Source organism: Elephas maximus, chromosome 16 (genome assembly GCF_024166365.1).
Source record: "Elephas maximus indicus isolate mEleMax1 chromosome 16, mEleMax1 primary haplotype, whole genome shotgun sequence".
Taxonomy (NCBI): domain Eukaryota; kingdom Metazoa; phylum Chordata; class Mammalia; order Proboscidea; family Elephantidae; genus Elephas; species Elephas maximus.
Window position 1 is genome coordinate 67,093,890 of NC_064834.1, and position 19,364 is coordinate 67,113,253.

The 19,364-nt window shown below is 39.8% G+C and overlaps 1 protein-coding gene across 1 annotated transcript in view; it reads left to right on the forward strand.

Moving 5' to 3' along the window:
- Positions 1-790: 790 nt before the first annotated feature.
- Positions 791-19,364, forward strand: part of CCDC172 (coiled-coil domain containing 172) — a 43,354-nt gene continuing 24,780 nt past the window's right edge. Inside the window, exons 1-2 of the mRNA XM_049855101.1 lie at positions 791-869; positions 1,328-1,413. Of these exons, the coding sequence (XP_049711058.1) occupies positions 791-869; positions 1,328-1,413 (165 nt within the window). The remainder of the gene's footprint in view (positions 870-1,327; positions 1,414-19,364) is intronic.

Here is a 19,364-nt window from a genome sequence, read left to right on the forward strand (position 1 = left end):
TTTATAATACTGGGCGTTTGACTAACAGAGACAGATCACCTCAACTGCATGTAAGGCCTAAGACTTCAGGGAGTTACGTAGCCCACAGGAAACCGCCTCTGAGGTAGAATGGGCCCAACGAGACACCGTAGTGTAAGCTCTCTCCTGGCAGAGCCTTATCTGCCGAGGCACCAGCTCTGGCCTTAGCGAAGGTTTCTTTCTCGGCAGTTTTTGGTAAGTACACATATTGCTGAGAGAAGGAAGTCTCCAAAGATTTCATCCCTAAAAAGAGAAGGATTGAGCGGAAAAGGCTTACCACGGAAAGGGCCGCTGTCGAGACCCACTAGGAAGCCAAGGCCCAGGGCTTCCATTTTTATTTTGCCCTGGGACAAAAAGCCAAACCTGGAGTGGGGAGAGGCCTTCTCTGAGGGGAAAAAGGCAGAGTTCAAACTATTGTCCTAGATGAACCGAGGATTTGAGGGAGAAAAAAACGGGTTTGTGGACTATAACAGGGGAAACAAAGGCAGCGAGAATGGACTGCGAGCAGAGGGTGAGGAGCCAGGAGGCTGCCCCGAGCGGGGTTGGGGTCTCGGCCCCTCCCCGGGCCCCGGCGGTGCCCCAAGACCCCCAGGCCGACTCCATCCTATGTCGGGCTCCTGCCTGGGCGTGGGGAGGCAGTCAGGGTAGTGGAGGCCGATCTGGGAATAGCTCAAGAATAATCTTTCTGCTTTATTGTGCTTTCCAGGATCCTCCGCCTTGGTTATAAAATACTGAACGGTGAAAAAAGGATTCACAGGAGCCTGGGCCTGAGATGAGTTTAGAGTCCTTGTTTCAACACATCATCTTCACCGAGCATCAGGCTGAGGAGAGCCGTCGCTTGATGCGAGAAGGTCGGGGGATTGCTGTCATTGTGCACGAAGCCTTATTGTCTCCTTGAGTTGGGTGCTTGGAGCCGAAGGAAATCCTGAAAGCAGTGGTCAGAGCAGTTAAAACCCCAAAAAAACCAAACCCGTTGCTGTCGAGTTGATTTTGACTCATTGTGACCATATAAGGACAGAGTAGAACTGCCCCATAGAGTTTCCAAGGAGTGCCTGGTGGATTCGAACTGCTTACCTTTTGGTTAGCAGGTGTAGCACTTAACCACTACAGCACCAGGGTTTCCACACAGCAGTTAGGGGAGTTCGTTTTCCACCTTGGGAAATAAAGCTGAGATTTGCCTTACTAAATGCTACCCAAAAAAGGGGATTTTTAGAAAGATTGATCTGTATGTGAGTCAGAATCGAACTGACTGCAATGAGTTTGGTTTGGTTTTGGGTTGATGTGTTTAAGGATTTAATTTCTATTACAGTCAGGGCCGAAACAATCAGATGTCGTGAAAAAATTAAGAAAGCAACGGTGGAGCTGAATGAAGAGAAGATCAAGTTGGAATCTAAGGTATTGACCATGGAAAGCATGCTAATTAGCACTTGAAAAAAAATCAGGTTTAACTTGACCTTTTAGGAGTGTTTCACTTATTAACTGCTTGTCCTTCAAGTAAGAAGCACACTATTTCTGTGCTGGTTGATGTAGCTCCATGTTGTCTGGTAATATTTAAAAGTCCGAATCCAGTGTACCTTCAGTTCTAATATGAACTTGCTTTAAAGAAACAGTTCAAGTAATGATGTAAATAATGAAGAGTTCATCGTCCATTTTGAAGACTGGTTAAGATTTTTAAAGTGTAATGTCATTGGAAAAATAATTGTTCAATAAGTAGTTGGCATAATATATAAACTTTGAATAATAAATAACTTAAGAAGCATGCTGTATTGATACAACTGTTGAATGTAACTTTCGAATGAGTTTCTGCCTTTTGTTTTTCAATTCTCTGCCAATTTTGGACACCATTTGTCATCCAAAAAGGGTAATTTTTCAACTAACATGTCTCACTTTTCTGCAGCTTTTGTAAAGTGTGTTTTTTGAACTGGAAGTAAAAGAACCTGGTAGCTTCTTGAAGGAGGATTTTGAAGTGTGGGAAGAATATTGGAGAGGCAAAGAAAATAGGAGAAAAACATTGGGTTAAGAGGATATGAACAAAAGGGAGAAAGTAGAAATGCCTGAGGCATATTGGGAGAGAAAGCTAGTCAAAGCAAGGCTGATATCTGGGATTAGAGGAACCCATTGGTTTTTATCAGGGAAGGTATGATAAAAGCAGTTTTAGGAGAATCTCTCCCAGCTGCGATAAGGAGGATGGGAGCAGCATATAGTTAGGAAGCTAAGGACATCATCTAAATATATCACAGTGAAGGCCTGGCTATGGGTGGGGACAGACAGCCATACAGAAATACAAATTTGGCACCTAATGATGAACTAAGCAAGCAGTATGCCATGGGAAGTCTGTTTGAGAAAGTCTGTGTGCTTAAGATAAACATATCTATTTTAACTTACCACTGTGAATAATTTCCATTTTTCTTTGTGAGTAAAGTAATCACAGAATCCTTCTCCACCTGATGAGGTTCTTCTCTTCCTTTCTAAATCTAGCTCAGACATTACCTGTGAAGCCATTCCATGAACATTTTGGAAAATGTACAGATGGCATGGGGGCAGTGTCTGACCTCTTCTTACTCACAAGGGAGAAGGAGAATCAAGATCAACAGCCCAAGGCTGAGTCCTATGAGGCGGAGGTCAGACATACCACCTCTTTCTGCCGTCTTTACCAATTCTGACACCAACTGTCCCTCCCATGCATTCTGTACTTCTGTGCCAGGTTCGATAATTCATTGCAGTGGCCACAGAGAACTTACAGACAATACTCATGATTTTGGGGTTTATTAGGAAAGTAACAGGTTACAGTCCAGGTTCAGGAATGCTCAGGATACAGTTCTTCCATCAGGACAGGCTCTTCCCAGTCGTGCTTGCAGGCATGCCTCTTCTGGCCTTTGGCCCCTGCCCTGCATGGGCTAGTGTCACAGAGCTCTTTTAGCTCTGCTGTTAAGTGCCCGGAGGTATGCCACTCTGCCAGTAAGCCTCAGCCCAAAGGCACTCAGCTCTAGCTCTGTGGGTGGAGGAAGCCCACCATGCTGTCTCCTGGATTGCCAAGCCTAGCGTCACCAACTGCCTGGAGGCACCTTACTGTTCCAGCAAACCTCCTGCCCAAAGGCACTCAGCTTTCTTGCTTTGTGGGCTGGGAAGCTCAGCACACTGTTTTCCTGCTGCAGGTCTCTGCTGCTGCTGTTTCTCTGCCACTGCTTCTCACCATCTTCAGTGTAAAAGCCCTCTCAGTCTCTAGATTCCAGGAGCTTCTCAGTCCAGGGATTACGGGTCCAAAGGACATGCTGTGATCTTGGCCCTTCTTTCTTGGTTGTGGTGAGATCCCACCTCTGGGATGGCTCATTTTAAGCTCAGTGGGATGGCAAAACTGACCAGTCCCCTTGGTGGGCCACAGTTACACTATTTGTACAGTCCCACTCAATCACTTGGGTGGGCGTTACAAGCCAAGGCAAGAAAGATGGCAGAAAAGTGATCCATTGCACCACAAATTTTTTTTTTAATATTTTACTGCATTACCTTACAACTAAATAATATTACATACTTGTGTTTGTGTCTGTTTCCCTTACTGTTTTGTGAACAAAATATCTGAAATTATTTTTCTTACTCATATTTTTATTGGTTATAGGATGGTGCCTGTATCTAATGCCTAGCACATAGTCTACATTAATGTTTTGAATGAATGAATGAGTACCAATAGTGCGATAATAGGGACAGTGTTGTTTTTAAAAATAGGAGTTGGAACTATTGTTCAGTGAGACCCTAGCTCTTGCTTTGCTTGTGAATAGCAGATACGCTAGCTGCTACCAGCAATACTAAAACTGGTGCGATGGGCAAAACATTAAGAATGTCATGATATAGGCTTATCTTTTTCCTTAAAAAGAATTGAGATGCTTTCAGAATTGACAACTAGAAGCTAATAAATGTAGTAGGCAAAACGTAATCAATCAGAACTAGATAATGCATAGCAAACATTTATTGAGCACTTGCTGTGTGCCCATGATGAGGCACCATAATTATCTCCCCTTTACAGGTGAGAAAGCTGAGGAACAGAGAGGTTAAATGACTCGCCCGTGGCATATAATTTAAAAATGATCCAAGTACCATAATGAAAGTAACAATTGAGTAATGACAGTATATGTTATTAAAACTGATTTCTGGAGCTCACCTTAAAGCATTTCTCGTCATGAAATTTACATATAGTAGTGTATCTGAAGCTTTCTAATCAAGTTGTGGGCAATATTTTGAAAAGGTCACTTAGGTAAGTTTTTGTACAAAATTTATTTTTCCCTGTAATGGTGAAGATACTGACCTGACAGATAACTAATGTTAAAAAAGGAAAGGTTTACTCTTTGTAATATTTTCTTTGGAGTAGTCTCTTTTGCCTGAAAATGGAAATGTAATTTGTTGATATTTATATACACATAAAAAATGTTGATTCCAGTGTTTGTGCTGGAGAGATGACAGAGCAAATGCCTAACATTATTTAGAAACATTTGCTGAAAATACTAATTAATATAGGCTCATATATGTGCATTGCTTTTTAATCAGCTCATATATATGTGGATAATAACACAATTGTATCTTACTAATAAAATTAACATGTGAGGTTCACAGTTCATACAATAGTAATTTGTAATTGAGATGATTTGATTTATAATTAGAGTCAAAATGATATGTATGTGTGTGGATAAAGATTTTAAAAGAGGAACCACAATTATGATGTAAATGACTAATGAGAAGAACTGAAGAAGTAATCATAAATTGATTTTTTATTTCTTTTATTCTCAGAGTTAATTATATGTCTACCAATAATAATGAAAATGTATTTACTTGAATATTTGACTTGGCGTTTATTGACTAATTTATCAAGTGGAAGCAGCATAAGGAAAAACTAGAACATAATTTGAATAGGGCAGTGCTTGAGCTCTTTATACAGTGATACATTCAGAAAAAATTGGGGGCTTTTATTTTGGAGGTTGTTTGTGGTCAAAATATGTGTTTAGGAAGTACAGAATTTTTTCTCCTCTGTTCTATAAAACCCAGGTAGCATGTAATTAGAACTTGAATGATAGCCTTTGCCTTTCAGGGCTCAATGAGTCCTTTAAAATACATGATTGCAAAAGTCTCAGCTTATGTAGTGGGAGTATTGGACAGCGGCAGTGTGCCTGGTTAAGCTCAGTAATATGAAAACAGAAAGATGAGCATGCCCAGGATTTGCCTTGAAGCTTACCAGTAGTCCTGAATCTTCTGATAGTCGAGGAAAGGTTTATAGTATTGATGACAGAGAAATGACAGACTCACGGAATAATTGTAGTTTCTTTTAAGCATCTGAAAGAGGTTCCTCTATTTTAAAATGGGCATATAGTTAAGATTTGGACATTTAATCTTCATAAACATATTACATAAAACCCAACATCATGCCATACTCCCTCAGGAGGGATTAAATGGAGGAAAGTTTGAGGCTGTTTTGTAAGTATTTTGTTTATGTTTTCATCTCCCAATTTTAACTTATTTCACAAACATAATAATAGAATTTTTCATGAATTTTTAAAGGAAAATTATATTGAAATAAGTAATTTAAGGTTGGTTTCTTTTACTTCTTTCCCTAATCTTCAAAATGTACACACTCCTTTTTTTTATTGGTAAAGTTAGGAATCCTCCCAGAACAGCAGGCAAAGTCATATCCTTTCACACTTTTATTACCTAATAGGGAAAGAACAAAATCACAGATTATTATCATTTATAACATTGAAATGGAGTTTTGAAATTAAGGCTTTTTTTTTTTTTTTTTACATTTTATCAAAGAAATTTAGAGAACCTAAATGTGCAAACTAAAACCATAAAATTCTAAGAAAATGTAGGGCAACAGTGTCAGGCCTAACTTTTAACAATTACAATTGTTGTTGTTAGGTGCTGTCGAGGTAGTTCTGATTCATAGCAACCCAGGGTGTAACAGAACAAAACACAACCAGGTCCTGCACCATCCTCACAATCGTTAAGCTTGAGCCCGTTGTTGGAGCCACTGTCAGTTCTTCCTCTTTTTCATTGACCCTGTACTTTACCAAGCATGATGTCCTGCTTCAGAGACTGGTTTCTCCTAATAGCATGTCCAAAGTATGTGAGATGAAGTCTCCCCATCCTTCTAAGAAACATTCTGGCTGTATATCTTCTAAGACAGATTTGCTTGTTCCTCTGGCAGTCCATGGTATAGTCAGTATTATTCATGAATACCATAATTTAGGTTTTAACAATGGTCTATGTAATAACAAAAGCAAAAACAGCAAAAGACAAAATAAATGGGATCTTATAAAAAGTAAAAACTTTCGTTCGTCAAAAGACTTAACCAAAAAAGTTAAAAGACAAGCTGACGACTGGAGTGAATCTTCAGAAACCACATCTCCGATGAGAGTCTAATAACCAAAATATATATAGAACTTTGACAATGTAACAACAAAAGGACAAATAACTGAATCATAAAATAAGCAAAGGACTTGAGCAGGCATTTCACCAAAGAGGACATTCAAATGGCCACCAAATACATGAAAAGTTGCTCAGCGTCATTAGCCATCAGAGAGATGCAAATGAAAACCACAATGAGATACCATTTCCCTTCCACTAGGATGGCTAAAACGAAAAAAAAAAAAAAAAATGTTGGCAAGGATGTGGGAAATTGGAACCCTATCCATTGTTGGTGGAATGCAAAATGGTACAGACATTGTGGAAAACAGTGTGGTGGTTCCTCAAAAAAATAAAAATAGAACTACCATATGATCCAACAATTCCACTCCTAGGTCTGTACCCAGGAGACTTGAAAGCAGACTTAAAAAGAGACTTGTACACCAATGCTCATTGCAGCGCTCTTCACAATAGCCAAAAAGTAGAAACAACCTAAATGCCCATCAGCAGATGAGTGCATAAACAAAATGTGGTACCTAAAAAAAAAAAAATTTTTTTATATATACAATGGAATACTACTCAGCCAGTAGGATAAATGAAGTCTTGATACATACTACAATATGGATGGAGCTGGAAGACATCCTGCTGAGTGAAATAAGTCAATCACAAAAGGGCAAATACTGTATGACCTCACATACATAAAAAGACAAGAAAAGGCAAGTGTATGGAGACCAAAGTTTGTTAGTGGTTACCCAGGGGCAAGAAAGAAGGAAAAGTGGTATAAATGTGATGGAAAAATCACATTGATTAAGGGTAGGGTCAGTTGCATAGCTGATTATTGTCACTGATGTCAGTAAGTTGTACACCTTAGAAAGTTGAATTGGCAGAAGTTCTGTGATAGATACATTTACAACAATGACCAAAAAAAAAAAAAAAAGGCTGCTTAGTCTACTTATGGGCAACCAAACACCTCATGGGATTTGGTCCCTTGATTTGGAGGTTTAGGGTCTTGGCTTCATGGGTCACCCCAGTTAGTTGGCCTAATAAATGTGTTTAGCGCTTCTGTCTCCTAGTTCATTGCATAGTGCGTGGTATCTTAAAAGCTTGCAAGCAACCATTCGAGGCATGATGGTTCATCTCTATTCACCTGCAGCAACAGAGAAAGGAGAGTCAGGGATAGGAGGATGATAGGAAATATGTGGCTAATTGCTTCAATGAACAACTGTCTCCTCTGCCATGAAATTAGATGAACTAGATGGTGCCAGGATACCATTACTGAACGTTTTGATCAAAGATTCCATAGAAGAATCCTGATCAAAAGGAGAAAATGCAGAACATAGAGTTTCAAATTCTCATGGACTCCAGACTTTCTAGAGCCATGGAAGGTGGATGAACCCCTGAGACTATTACTGTGACATTATCTTTAAACGAATGAAAAATATTCCTTGAAGTCTTCTTAAACCAAATATTTGTTTAGCTTAACTAGTAAAGAATGTCTGCCTTTAGCATTATGCTCTTTTAAGAACTATCTTTATGGGATCAAATTGACAGCAGCAACTTGAAAGATTAAGGGGCAATGAGTTTATGTTAACATTAACCTTAATTTTAGGAAGAAAAAAAAACTGCTTATCCAAATTTAATACTTAAACCCATTTCTTTTGATGGTTACCAAGATAATCTTCAGGAGAAGTTACACAGTCACCACATATGTTACTTATGGTTCCTATGTATTTTTCATGTGAAATTCTTTTAAGCCATATCTCCCTGTCTTGACTCTGTGGTGGTGGTGTTCGGTGCCGTTGAGTTGGTTCCAACTCATAGCAACCCTATGCACAACAGAAGGAAACATTGTCCAGTCCTGAGCCATCCTTAAAATCGTTGTTATGCTTGAGCTCATTGTTGCAGCCACTGTGTCAATCAAAAAGAGGTAAAAGATTTGAAAAGATACCTCTTATGGCAAATAAGCATATGAATAGATGGTCAACATCCTATGTCATGGTTGTTGGTATGTGCCATTGAGTTGATTCCAACTCATAGCAACACTATATTACAGGACAGAACTGCCCCAAAGGGTTTCCTGTTGTTGTTAGGTGCCATCGAGTCGGTTCCGGCTCATAGTAACCCTATGCACAACAGAACAAAATAGTGCCCAGTCCTGAGCCATCCTTACAGTCGTCGTCATGCTTGAGCTCATTGTTAAAGCCACTGTGTCAATCCACCTCGTTGAGGGTCTTCCTCTTTGCCACTGACCCTGTACTCTGCCAAGCATGATGTCCTTCTCCAGGGACTCATCCCTCCTGGCAACATGTCCAAAGAATGTAAGACACAATCTCGCCATCCTTGCCTCTAAGGAGCATTCTGGTGGCACTTCTTCCAAGACAGATCTGTTCATTCTTTTGGCAGTCCATGGCATATTCAATATTCTTCGCCAACACCACAATTCAAAGGCGTCAACTCTTCTTCGGTCTTCTTTATTCATTGTCCAGCTTTCACATGTATATGATGCGATTGATAAATACCATGGCTTGGGTCAGGCGCACCTTAGTTTTCAGGGTGACATCTTTGCTCTTCAACACTTTGAAGAGGTCCTTTGCAGGAGATTTGCCCAATGCAATGCGTCTTTTGATTTCTTGACTGCTGCTTCCATGGCTGTTGATTGTGGACCCAAAAGTAAAATGAAATCCTTGACAACTTCAATCTTTTCTCCGTTTATCATGATGGTCCAGTTGTGAGGATTTTTGTTTTCTTTATGTTGAGGTGTAATCCATACTGAAGGCTGTGGTCTTTGATCTTCATTAGTAAGTGCTTCAAGTCCTCTTCACTTTCAGCAAGCAAGGTTGTGTCATCTGCATAACACAGGTTGTTCACGAGTCTTCCTCCAATTCTGATGCCCCTTTCTTCTTCATATAGTTCTTGTATTATTTGCTCAGCATACAGATTGAATAGGTATGGTGAAAGAATATAACCCTGACGTACACCTTTCCTGACTTTGAACCAATCAGTATGCCCTTGTTCTGCCTGAACAACTGCCTCTTGATCCATGTAAAGGTTCCTCATGAGCACAATTAAGTGTTCTGGAACTCCCTTTCTTCTCAATGTCATCCATAGTTTGTTATGATCCACACAGTAGAATGCCTTTGCATAGTGAATAAAACACAGGTAAACATCCTTCTGGTGTTCCCTGCTTTCAGCCAGACATGAGCATTGATATCCCTGGTTCCACGTCCTCTTCTGAAATCAGCCTGAATTTCTGGCAGTTCCCTGTCGATATACTGCTGCAGCAGTTTTTGAATGATCTTCAGCAAAATTTTGCTTCTGTGTGATATTAGTGATATTGTTCTATAATTTCCACATTCAGTTGGATCACCTTTCTTGGGAATAGGCATAAATATGGATCCCTTCCAGTCAGTTGGCCAGGAAGCTGTCTTCCATATTTCTTGGCATAGACAAGTGAGCACCTCCAGCGCTGCATCTGTTTGTTGAAACATCTCAATTGATATTCCATCAATGCCTGGAGCCTTGTTTTTCACCAATGCCTTCAGAGCAGCTTGGACTTCTTCCTTCAGTACCATCGGTTCCTGATCACGTCTTGAATCTGTACAACTGTATTTTTAAAGTTGTAATATAGAACTTTAAATATATTGTTTCTTTTAGATTTCATCTTGTTCATCTAGACTATTTCCATAGCTTGTCAAGAGATTTCTGAGTCTGGAGTCCTTTCTTTGTTAGTTGATTATTCCTTCACATGAGATACCTTATTGTTGGAGGTTTGGTTGCTGTCTTCCTCACTCCCCAGTGCCATTTCCAGGACATTATTTCTGCATATGCTTTTGGTAGCTCATGCAGCATTCTAGACTCTATCCTCCCCGCCCCCCGCCCTATTTCTGTCATTCTGCTAACTCCCTATCTACTCCCTCATGTTATTTAGACTTTCACCTGACTCCCAAAGTGCACTTTGAACTCATGCCATCTGATCCTGGATGATATTGTCTATAAGGACTACTCAGTTACCACCCTGGCCTTTGTCTCCACATTTTCCATGACCTTATCAACATTCTACCTCAGCCACCTACTTCCATAATTATACCCTGAACATTGTCATCACCTAAATGTACTTCACTTTCAAAATCAATACCAAAAAAAAAAAAAAAAACCCATCGCTGACTCATAGCAGCCATATAGGTCAGAGTGGAACTTCCCGGTAGGGTTTCCAAGGAGTACCTGGTGAATTTGAATTGCTGACCTTTTTGATTAGCAGCTATAGTTCTTAACCACTACTCCACAGGGTTTCCAAGCATTTTGTTTTCTCCCACTGTATTTGTTCCTTACTTTCATCAGGACCTTGAACCCGTTTCTGTCTCTTTCTCTCCATTAGCACCTGCCCATGTATTCATTTCCTTATTCTTAGTTTTCATGGTTGACCAGTCCACTCTTACGCCTTGACTCCTCTCTCCTTTCTTTGCACTCATCTGACCAGACTCCAGCTCTGGGCGAATCAGTTATCTGCTGCTCTGACAACACTTCAGGCAATTCTAGGAGAGACAAGATTTCAGCATATATTCATGGACTTTAGCCTCAAGTAGGACCTCCACACTACTTGGAAGTGTTGTTACATTTCTCTCTAGCACTCTGCAATGATTATTGTAAACCTTATCCGCCCTTCTGAACTACTTATCCTCAGGAAATAACCTTGCCTTTTATTTCAGAGGGAAGATAGAAACCATCCAACAGGAACTTTCCCATCTACAGATCTCTACATCTGCATAAGTGAGGATCTTTTACTTTCTTTTATGGAGAAAGTGCCCTTTCTCTTGACAAAGGACAATTCATCTACCTGTGATTCAAATCCTATCACTTCCTGAATTATTACTAATGTTTAATTATCAGTGGGAAGGGTCCTATGGAAAGACGTTGAAGGTTAGAGAGGAAAATAATAGTTAAACTTTCCTGAGGAGACAGAAGGAAGATACTTTGCAGAATGTAAAGTAAGAATTAGCTTTAGACAAGAGGAGTGTTATGGATTGAAGTGTGTTCCCCCAAAATATATGTTATAAATTCTAACCTCTGTGCCTGTAGCTACAGTCCCCATTGGAAATGGGTTGTATTTGCTGTGTTAATAAGACTCAATTAGTGTAGGGTGTGTCTTGAGTCAATCTTTTTTAAGATATAAAAGAGATTAGATAAGCAAGTGAAAGAAGCAGAGATGAAAAGATGAAGGAAGAGAGATGCTAAGCCACATGAAGATAGCTCAGGAGCAGAAGCTCAGAAAAGACAAGGACCTTCCTCCACAGCCGACATGGAGAGAAACCCTCCCCCTAGAATGTACCCTGAATTTGGACTTCTAGCCTCCTAGACCATGAGAGAATAAATCTCTGTTAAACCATTTACTTGGGTCATTTCTGTTATAGCAGCACTACAACTATTATAACAAAAATACCACAAGTGGATGGCTTTAACAGATTTATTCTTTCACGGTCTAGGAGGCTAGAAGTCTGAATTCAGGGTGCAGGTTCTAGGGGAAGGCTTTCTTTCTCTGTGGGTTCTGGGGGAAGGTGCTTGTCATCATCTTTCCCTGCTGTAGGAGCTTTTCAGGGCAGGGACCCCAGGTCTAAAGTAAGCAGTGTTCTCCTGGCTCTACTTTTTGGGTCGTATGAGGTCCCCATAAAGCAAAAGGAAGAATTGATGAAGTAAAAGAACTGAACAGAAGGTTTCAAAGGGCCTCTCGAGAAGACAAAGTATTATAATGACATGTGCAAAGAGGTGGAGATGGAAAGCAAAAAGGGAAGAACACGCTCGGCGCTTCTCAAGCTGAAAGAACCGAAGAAAAATTCAAGCCTCGAGTTGCAATAGTGAAGGATTCCATGGGGAAAATATTAAATGACGCAGGAAGCATCAAAAGAAGATGGAAGGAATACACAGAGTCATTGTACCAAAAAGAATTAGTCGATATTCAACCATTTCAAGAGGTGGCATATGACCAGGAGCCGATGGTACTGAAGGAAGAAGTCCAAGCTGCTGTGAAGGCATTCGTGAGAAACAAGGCTCCAGGAATTGATGGAATATCAATTGAGATGTTTCAACAAACAGATGCAGCGCTGGAGGTGCTCACTTGTCTATGCCAAGAAATATGGAAGACAGCTTCCTGGCCAACTGACTGGAAGAGATCCATATTTATGCCTATTCCCAAGACAGGTGATCCAACTGAATGTGGAAATTATAGAACAATATCATTAATATCACACGGAAGCAAAATTTTGCTGAAGATCATTCAAAAACTGCTGCAGCAGTATATCAACAGGGAACTGCCAGAAATTCAGGCTGATTTCAGAAGAGGACGTGGAACCAGGGATATCATGGCTGATGTCAAATGGATCCTGGCTGAAAGCAGAGAATACCAGAAGGATGTTTACCTGTGTTTTATTCACTATGCAAAGGCATTCGACTGTGTGGATCATAACAAACTATGAATGACATTGTGAAGAATGGGAATTCCAGAACACTTAATTGTGCTTATGAGGAACCTTTACATGGATCAAGAGGGAGTTGTTAATACAGAACAAGGGGATACTGATTGGTTTAAAGTCAGGAAAGGTGTGCGTTAGGGTTGTATTCTTTCAGCATACCTATTTAATCTGTATGCTGAACAAATAATATGAGAAGCTGGACTATATGAAGAACGGTGCATCAGAATTGGAGGAAGACTCATGAACAACCTGCGTTATGCAGCTATCACAACCTTGCTTGCTGAAAGTGAAAAGGACTTGAAGCACTTACTAATGAAGATCAAAGACCACAGCCTTCAGTATGGATTACTTCTCAACATAAAGAAAACAAAAATCCTCACAACTGGACCAATGAGCAACATCATGATAAACGGAGAAAAGATTGAAGTTGTCAAGGATTTCATTTTACTTTTGGATCCACAATCAACAGCCATGGAAGCAGCAGTCAAGAAATCAAAAGACGCATCGCATTGGGCAAATCTCCTGCAAAGGACCTCTTCAAAGTGTTGAAGAGCAGAGATGTTACCCTGAAGACTAAGGTATGCCTCACCCAAGCCATGGTATTTATCAATCGCATCATATACATGTGAAAGCTGGACAATGAATAAGGAAGACCGAAGAAGAGTTGACAGCCTTTGAATTGTGGTGTTGGCGAAGAATATTGAATATACCATGGACTGCCAAAAGAATGAACAGATCTGTCTTGGAAGAAGTGCCACCAGAATGCTCCTTAGAGGCAAGGATGTTGAGACTGTGTCTTACATACTTTGGACATGTTGCCAGGAGGGATGAGTCCCTGGAGAAGGACATCATGCTTGGCAGAGTACAGGGTCAGTGGCAAAGAGGAAGACCCTCAACGAGGTGGATTGACACAGTGGCTGCAACAATGACCTCAAGCATAAGAACGATGGTGCAAGACCGGGCAGTGTTTCGTTCTGTTGTGCATAGGGTCACTATGAGTCGGAACCAACTCGATGGCACCTAAGAACAACATAAGAACATGAGGTCCCCATGTGTCTCTGCTCACTTCTCTCTTTTATATCTCAGAAGAGATTGGCTTAAGACACAACCTAATCTTGTAGATTGAGTCCTGCCTCATTATCATAACTGCCTCTAATCCTGCCTCATTAACATAATAGAGGTAGGATTTACAACAGGTGGAATAATCACATCAGAAGACAAAATGGTGGACCATCACACAATACCGGGAATCGTGGCCTAGCCAAGTTGACACATAGTTCTGGGGGACATAATTCAATCCCTGACAATAAGAATTTGGTGCTGTAAGAGTGGGGTGCTGCTCTAACAGATAGAAAAATGTGGAAGCGGTTTTGGATTTGGGTAATGAGTAGAGGCTGGAGTAGTTTAAGGTGCATAATAATAAAATCTTTGAAGAGACTGTTTGTAGAATTATGCATGTCAAAGGCAATTCTGGTGAGAGCTCGGAAAGCAGTAAGAGCTATAAAGAAAGTCTCGTCCGTCTTAGAGAACGCATAGAGTGCCAGCAGGAGAATGCTGATAGAAATGTGGGTGTTAAATACGCACCTGGCAAGGTGTTTAAGAAAATGGTGAGCATGTGATTGGACAACAGAGGAAAGATGATGCTTCTTATACAGTGGAAGAGAACTTGTCTGAATTATGTTCAGATGTTTGGTGGAAGGTAGAACTTGTAGGTGATGAACTTGGATATCTGGTTAGTGAGATTTCTAAGGAACATCTTGAAAGGGCCACGTGATTTCTCCTTGTGGCTTATAGTAAAATGCAAGAGGAAAGAGATGAATTTAAAAATAACTGTGGAAAGGGAAAATAGAACTTAAAGATTACAAAATTCTGTTGTACAAAGTAAGGACACATGTATTAGAATGTTCATATGTTCACAAAGGACATGGCTGCACAATTTTTTGTTTAAAAAGGTGAAGCCTGTGACTGATGGATCTAACCAACTGCCACAGCAGAAAACCCATCAGCTTAGACTAAAGGGGACAGAAAGAACAAAAGGAAAGAATGCTGTCTGCCTCGTGGAATTCTACAGACAGGAAACAGACCAAAGGAGCTTTATCTGTTGTCCTTCAAGAAAAGAATCATCCTTGGAGCAGCTTGGAGACCAGTAGAACTGTTGGAAGGAACAGGGATTGCAGGAACTTCTTGGCTTCAAAGGGTGGAGCTATGATCTCCTGGATCTCAAAGGATGGGAAGATAACTTCCTAGGTTTCAAAGAGTCGGATTTTCACCAACTCTGTTCCAGAGTGTGGGGCTGCCATTAAGGTGTACCAGGGGCATGGGGCCACTACCCAAAGCTGAGGAGCAGGGCTTCCATGCCCAAGGCAGAAGAACGAGCCTGCTGGGCCGAGGTGGGTGGGTCACCACTCAAATGGGCCAGGAGAATGTGGCTGCCTAAAGCAGAGTTGCCTGCCCAGAGGGCCAGGATGGCAGCGCTGGAGCCCGGGGCCGAGAGATCTCCCTAGAACCCAGAGGAGGTGGTTAACACTCAGAGTCTGGAGGGCAGGCCATTGCCCAAATGGTCTCAGTGAACAGAGGATTATTTTCAAGGCTTGAGAGTTAATGTAAATTGTTCTGCTGGGTTTTGGACTTGTTTGGTACCTACTAACCGTTCTTTCCCTCCAGTTTTTCGTATTTGTAGTGGGAATGTCTGCCTTGTGTGTGTTCCCCCATTGTACTTTCGAAACATAACTTGTTGTCCAGAGATTGCAGGTTCACAGATGAAGAGAATTTTGCCCCAGGATTGAATACCCCTAAGGGTCTCACCCATATTTGATATAGATTATTCAGAAGACAAGATTTTTGACTTGGAGTTGATATAAGACTTTTGGGATGATGTGATGGGGTGAATGTGTTTTGCATGTGGCGACATGAATTTGGGGGAGGAAATGGGTGAAATGTTACGGATTGAATTGTGTCCCCCCAAAATATGTGTTGTGAATCCTAACCTCTATGCCTGTGGTTATAATCCCCTTTGGGAATGGGTTGTCTTTGTTATGTTAATGGTAGGATTAGTGTAGGGTGTGTCTTGAGTCAGTGTCTTTTGAGATACAAAGCTTAGACAAGTAAGCAAAAGAAGCACATATGGGGGAGGAGAGATGCCAAGACACATGAAGATTGCCTAGAAGCAGAAGCTCAGAGGAGACAATGACCTTCTTCCAGGGCTGACAGAGAAAGCCTCCCCCTAGATCCAGTGCCCTGAGTTTGGACTGCTAGCCTCCTAAAATGTGAGAAAATAAATTTCTCTTTGTTAAAGCTATCTGTCTACTTGTGATATTTCTGTTATAGCAATACAAATGACTAAGTCAAGGATAAATATCTCTTCTGTTGTAAAAACTAAAAATAACAGGTAAAATTCATTAAATGATTGTTTATTGTTTGTGACATAAAGTTATTTTCCTTTCTAAATTATCCCTTAGTCAAGGAGTTATTTATATTGGAATCTTTAAAAGCTTTCCTATTATGAAATGCTCTCTAAATTCTTTTATTTTGAACAAGTGGTCAGTTAATAATGGTTTTGGTTATGAAGAGATCACCAGATTGAATTGATAAAAAAGGAGACAAAGACATTTAACAGATTTAATTATTATTCCTGGGAGTATGACTTCAGATTTCCAAGTGCTAGGTGTCATTGTACAAAAGCCATTTAAGGGTAGCTTAACAATTTGCAAATTTCTAAAATATCCTATGTGAGAAAAAACAAACTATGAAAGGATACATAAAATAGGATAGGTTCCTTAAAAAAAGAAAACATACAATACTGTAATTTGTGAGGGATATGTAAATAGTGAAAGTATAATGACATGCATGGGAATGATAAATATCACCAGACATGATTATCTCTGATGGGGTGGAGGATTAATGCAATCAAGGAAGGGTATACAGAGCACTGGAGCTGTACGTGTAAAGTTTTATTTCTTAATTTCTTAAGCTGGATGTGGGAACACAGCTGATATGTTACTTTCCTCACTCCAAGATTGTAAACGATGTCTTTTTCTGGTACTTTCGTGGTTATTTTTTTTTCTTTACTATTGTTGGATTTAAAAATAGTAACTCATTGTCCCCTGCGTAATGTCATGTTTCCTATTGATTTGAAGCACTACCTGTGTGATATACTAATGCATAAGTATATGTGTAAGGAGCCCTGGTGGCACAACAATTAAGAACTCGGTTGCCAGCCGAAAGTTTGGCAGCTCTTACCCACCCAGAGACTCTGAGGGAGAAGGGCCTGGCAATCTGATTTTGTAAAGATTACAGCCTAGGAAACCCTATGGGGCTGTCCTGCTCTGTCACATGGGGTCTCTATGAGTCGAAAATTGACTCAATGGCACCTAACAACAGCAACGTGTGTGTGTGTGTGTGTGTGTCTAGATTTTCTTTTTTTTTTTTGGCACTCGTATCATATTGCCTTAATTATGTTAGCTATAAAGTATTTTTGGCTCTTCTGAAGGACAGTTCTTTTTTTGAATTTTCCTGATTCTTTTCACAGTACCTTTTTTTTTTTTTTCTAGAAAAATTTGAGAAGTATTTTGTTAAATTCTAACAAAACAAAATTAAAAAATTGGAATTTTGAGGTTGCACTGAATTGATAATGATGATTTGGGAAGAATTGATGTATTTACAACTCTGAATCTTCACATTCAAGTATATCCTTCTATTTATTCAAATCTTCTCTTATGTCCCTAATTTTTTTTTTTCATAATGGTCTCAGATCGTTCTTTTTTTAATTGATTTTTTTGGTTGTATTTTTGCTATAGTAAATGGAATATTTTCTATGCTTTTTTCTATTTATTGTTGGTAACTAGAAAATATATTTGGTTTTTAGTATTTGGTAGTCTCTTTACTGAACTCTTTTTTATTTCTAACCATTTCTCAGATTTTTTATTAGGTATATAAAAATGGCATCTGCCCCAACAAACAGAGAATTGTGTCTCAACTTTTTGATAATTATATCTCTTCTTCTTTTTTTGCCACATTTTATTGACAAGAACTTCCAGAAAAAAATCTTAAAAGCAGTGGTAGTTTCAGGTCTCTTGATAATCCGTAACGAAAAAGTGAGATTAGAGCAAAAAGACTTGACAGAGGTGAGGGAATGAACCCTGGGGAATCTGAGGAAAGAGATTTCAGGCAGGGGGAGCTAGTGAGGAGGGAATGTAACTAGTGTGTTTAAGGAACAGCAAGGAGGCCAGAGGAACCCTGGTGGTGCAGTGGTTAGGAGCCTGGCTGTTAACTAAAAGCTTGCTGTTCGAATCCACCTACCACTCCTTGGTAAACCCTGTGGAGCAGTTCTAGTCTGTCAGAATTGACTTGGTGCCAACGGGTTTGGTTTTTTTGTTTTAAGAAGTCCAGTGTGGCTGGAGGGGAGTAAGCGAGGAGGAGACTGGTAGGATATTAGGCTAGAGAAGTAGTGAGTGAATACAACCATGGAAAGCTTTGAAAGCCATTGTAAGGACTAATATTTCCTAATATTAGGATTGCTTCCTTGCTTACTGTATTAGGATTGCTGTGTCATAGTGAGTAATTTTTTAAGCATTACATGTGTTTTAGAAAGAGTATTTATAAAAATAGCTTTCTAAAAAATGTAACATTTTTTATTAATACTATAGTCACTGATCTACTCCAGTGTTTGAAACGTCTCTTTATCATAGCTCTAACAAATGAATTTCCCCCCTAACTACTACGAATCTAGGAATGTGAAACCTTCTCTATAACGCTCTTTATGTTTTCTTATGTAAAGTTGACTATTCTGGTTTTTTTTTTTTTTTTTTTTTTAGGCAAAGCATTTAATCAGCAAAATGTCAGTTCCTCAAGACTAAGATTATTTTCAACAACAGTAATCACAACAAAGAGTAGCATTGTGCTTTGCTTATTTGGACCAAAACGTTAATTTAAAAGCTTCAGTCATATTCAGTTTTCAGCTTCTTCTGGTACAGAAATACCTAAAGGCACACCAGCAGCTAGAGTAGTGAAGAGTCACAAATCATGGCTATGCTGGAGGCTGACCTAGTTGACCAGGTAATCGACTTCACTGGGAAAACTATAAGCTCAGTTAAAAAAATCAAATATCCCAAGAGGAATAAAACAGAGAAAGGAAAAAAGAATCTTTACTGCTGAGAGAAGCAGAATGAACTGGGGAGTTGGCACTGCTATACATTAAAATTTTCCAAAACAGTAATATTTTCTGACAAAGCATGGCTACTTGATTCTAGAAGGTAACTTTAAGGCTGCATGCAAATATTTTTTTCTTTATTTCAGGTCAGAGGAGAGAGAGAGAGATGAGAAAAAGAAAATTGTATCCCTGCAAATAGAAAATCATCCGCTCTCTTCTTTCATTGTTTGTAGCCCTTTGGGGTCACTGGATACCTTAGGAGGCAAAGTCAGTAGTTTTTAAGTTCTTATTTATCAGAAGATGTTCAACTACCACAGATATGATAGTCCCTGAATTCAAACCTGACTGAG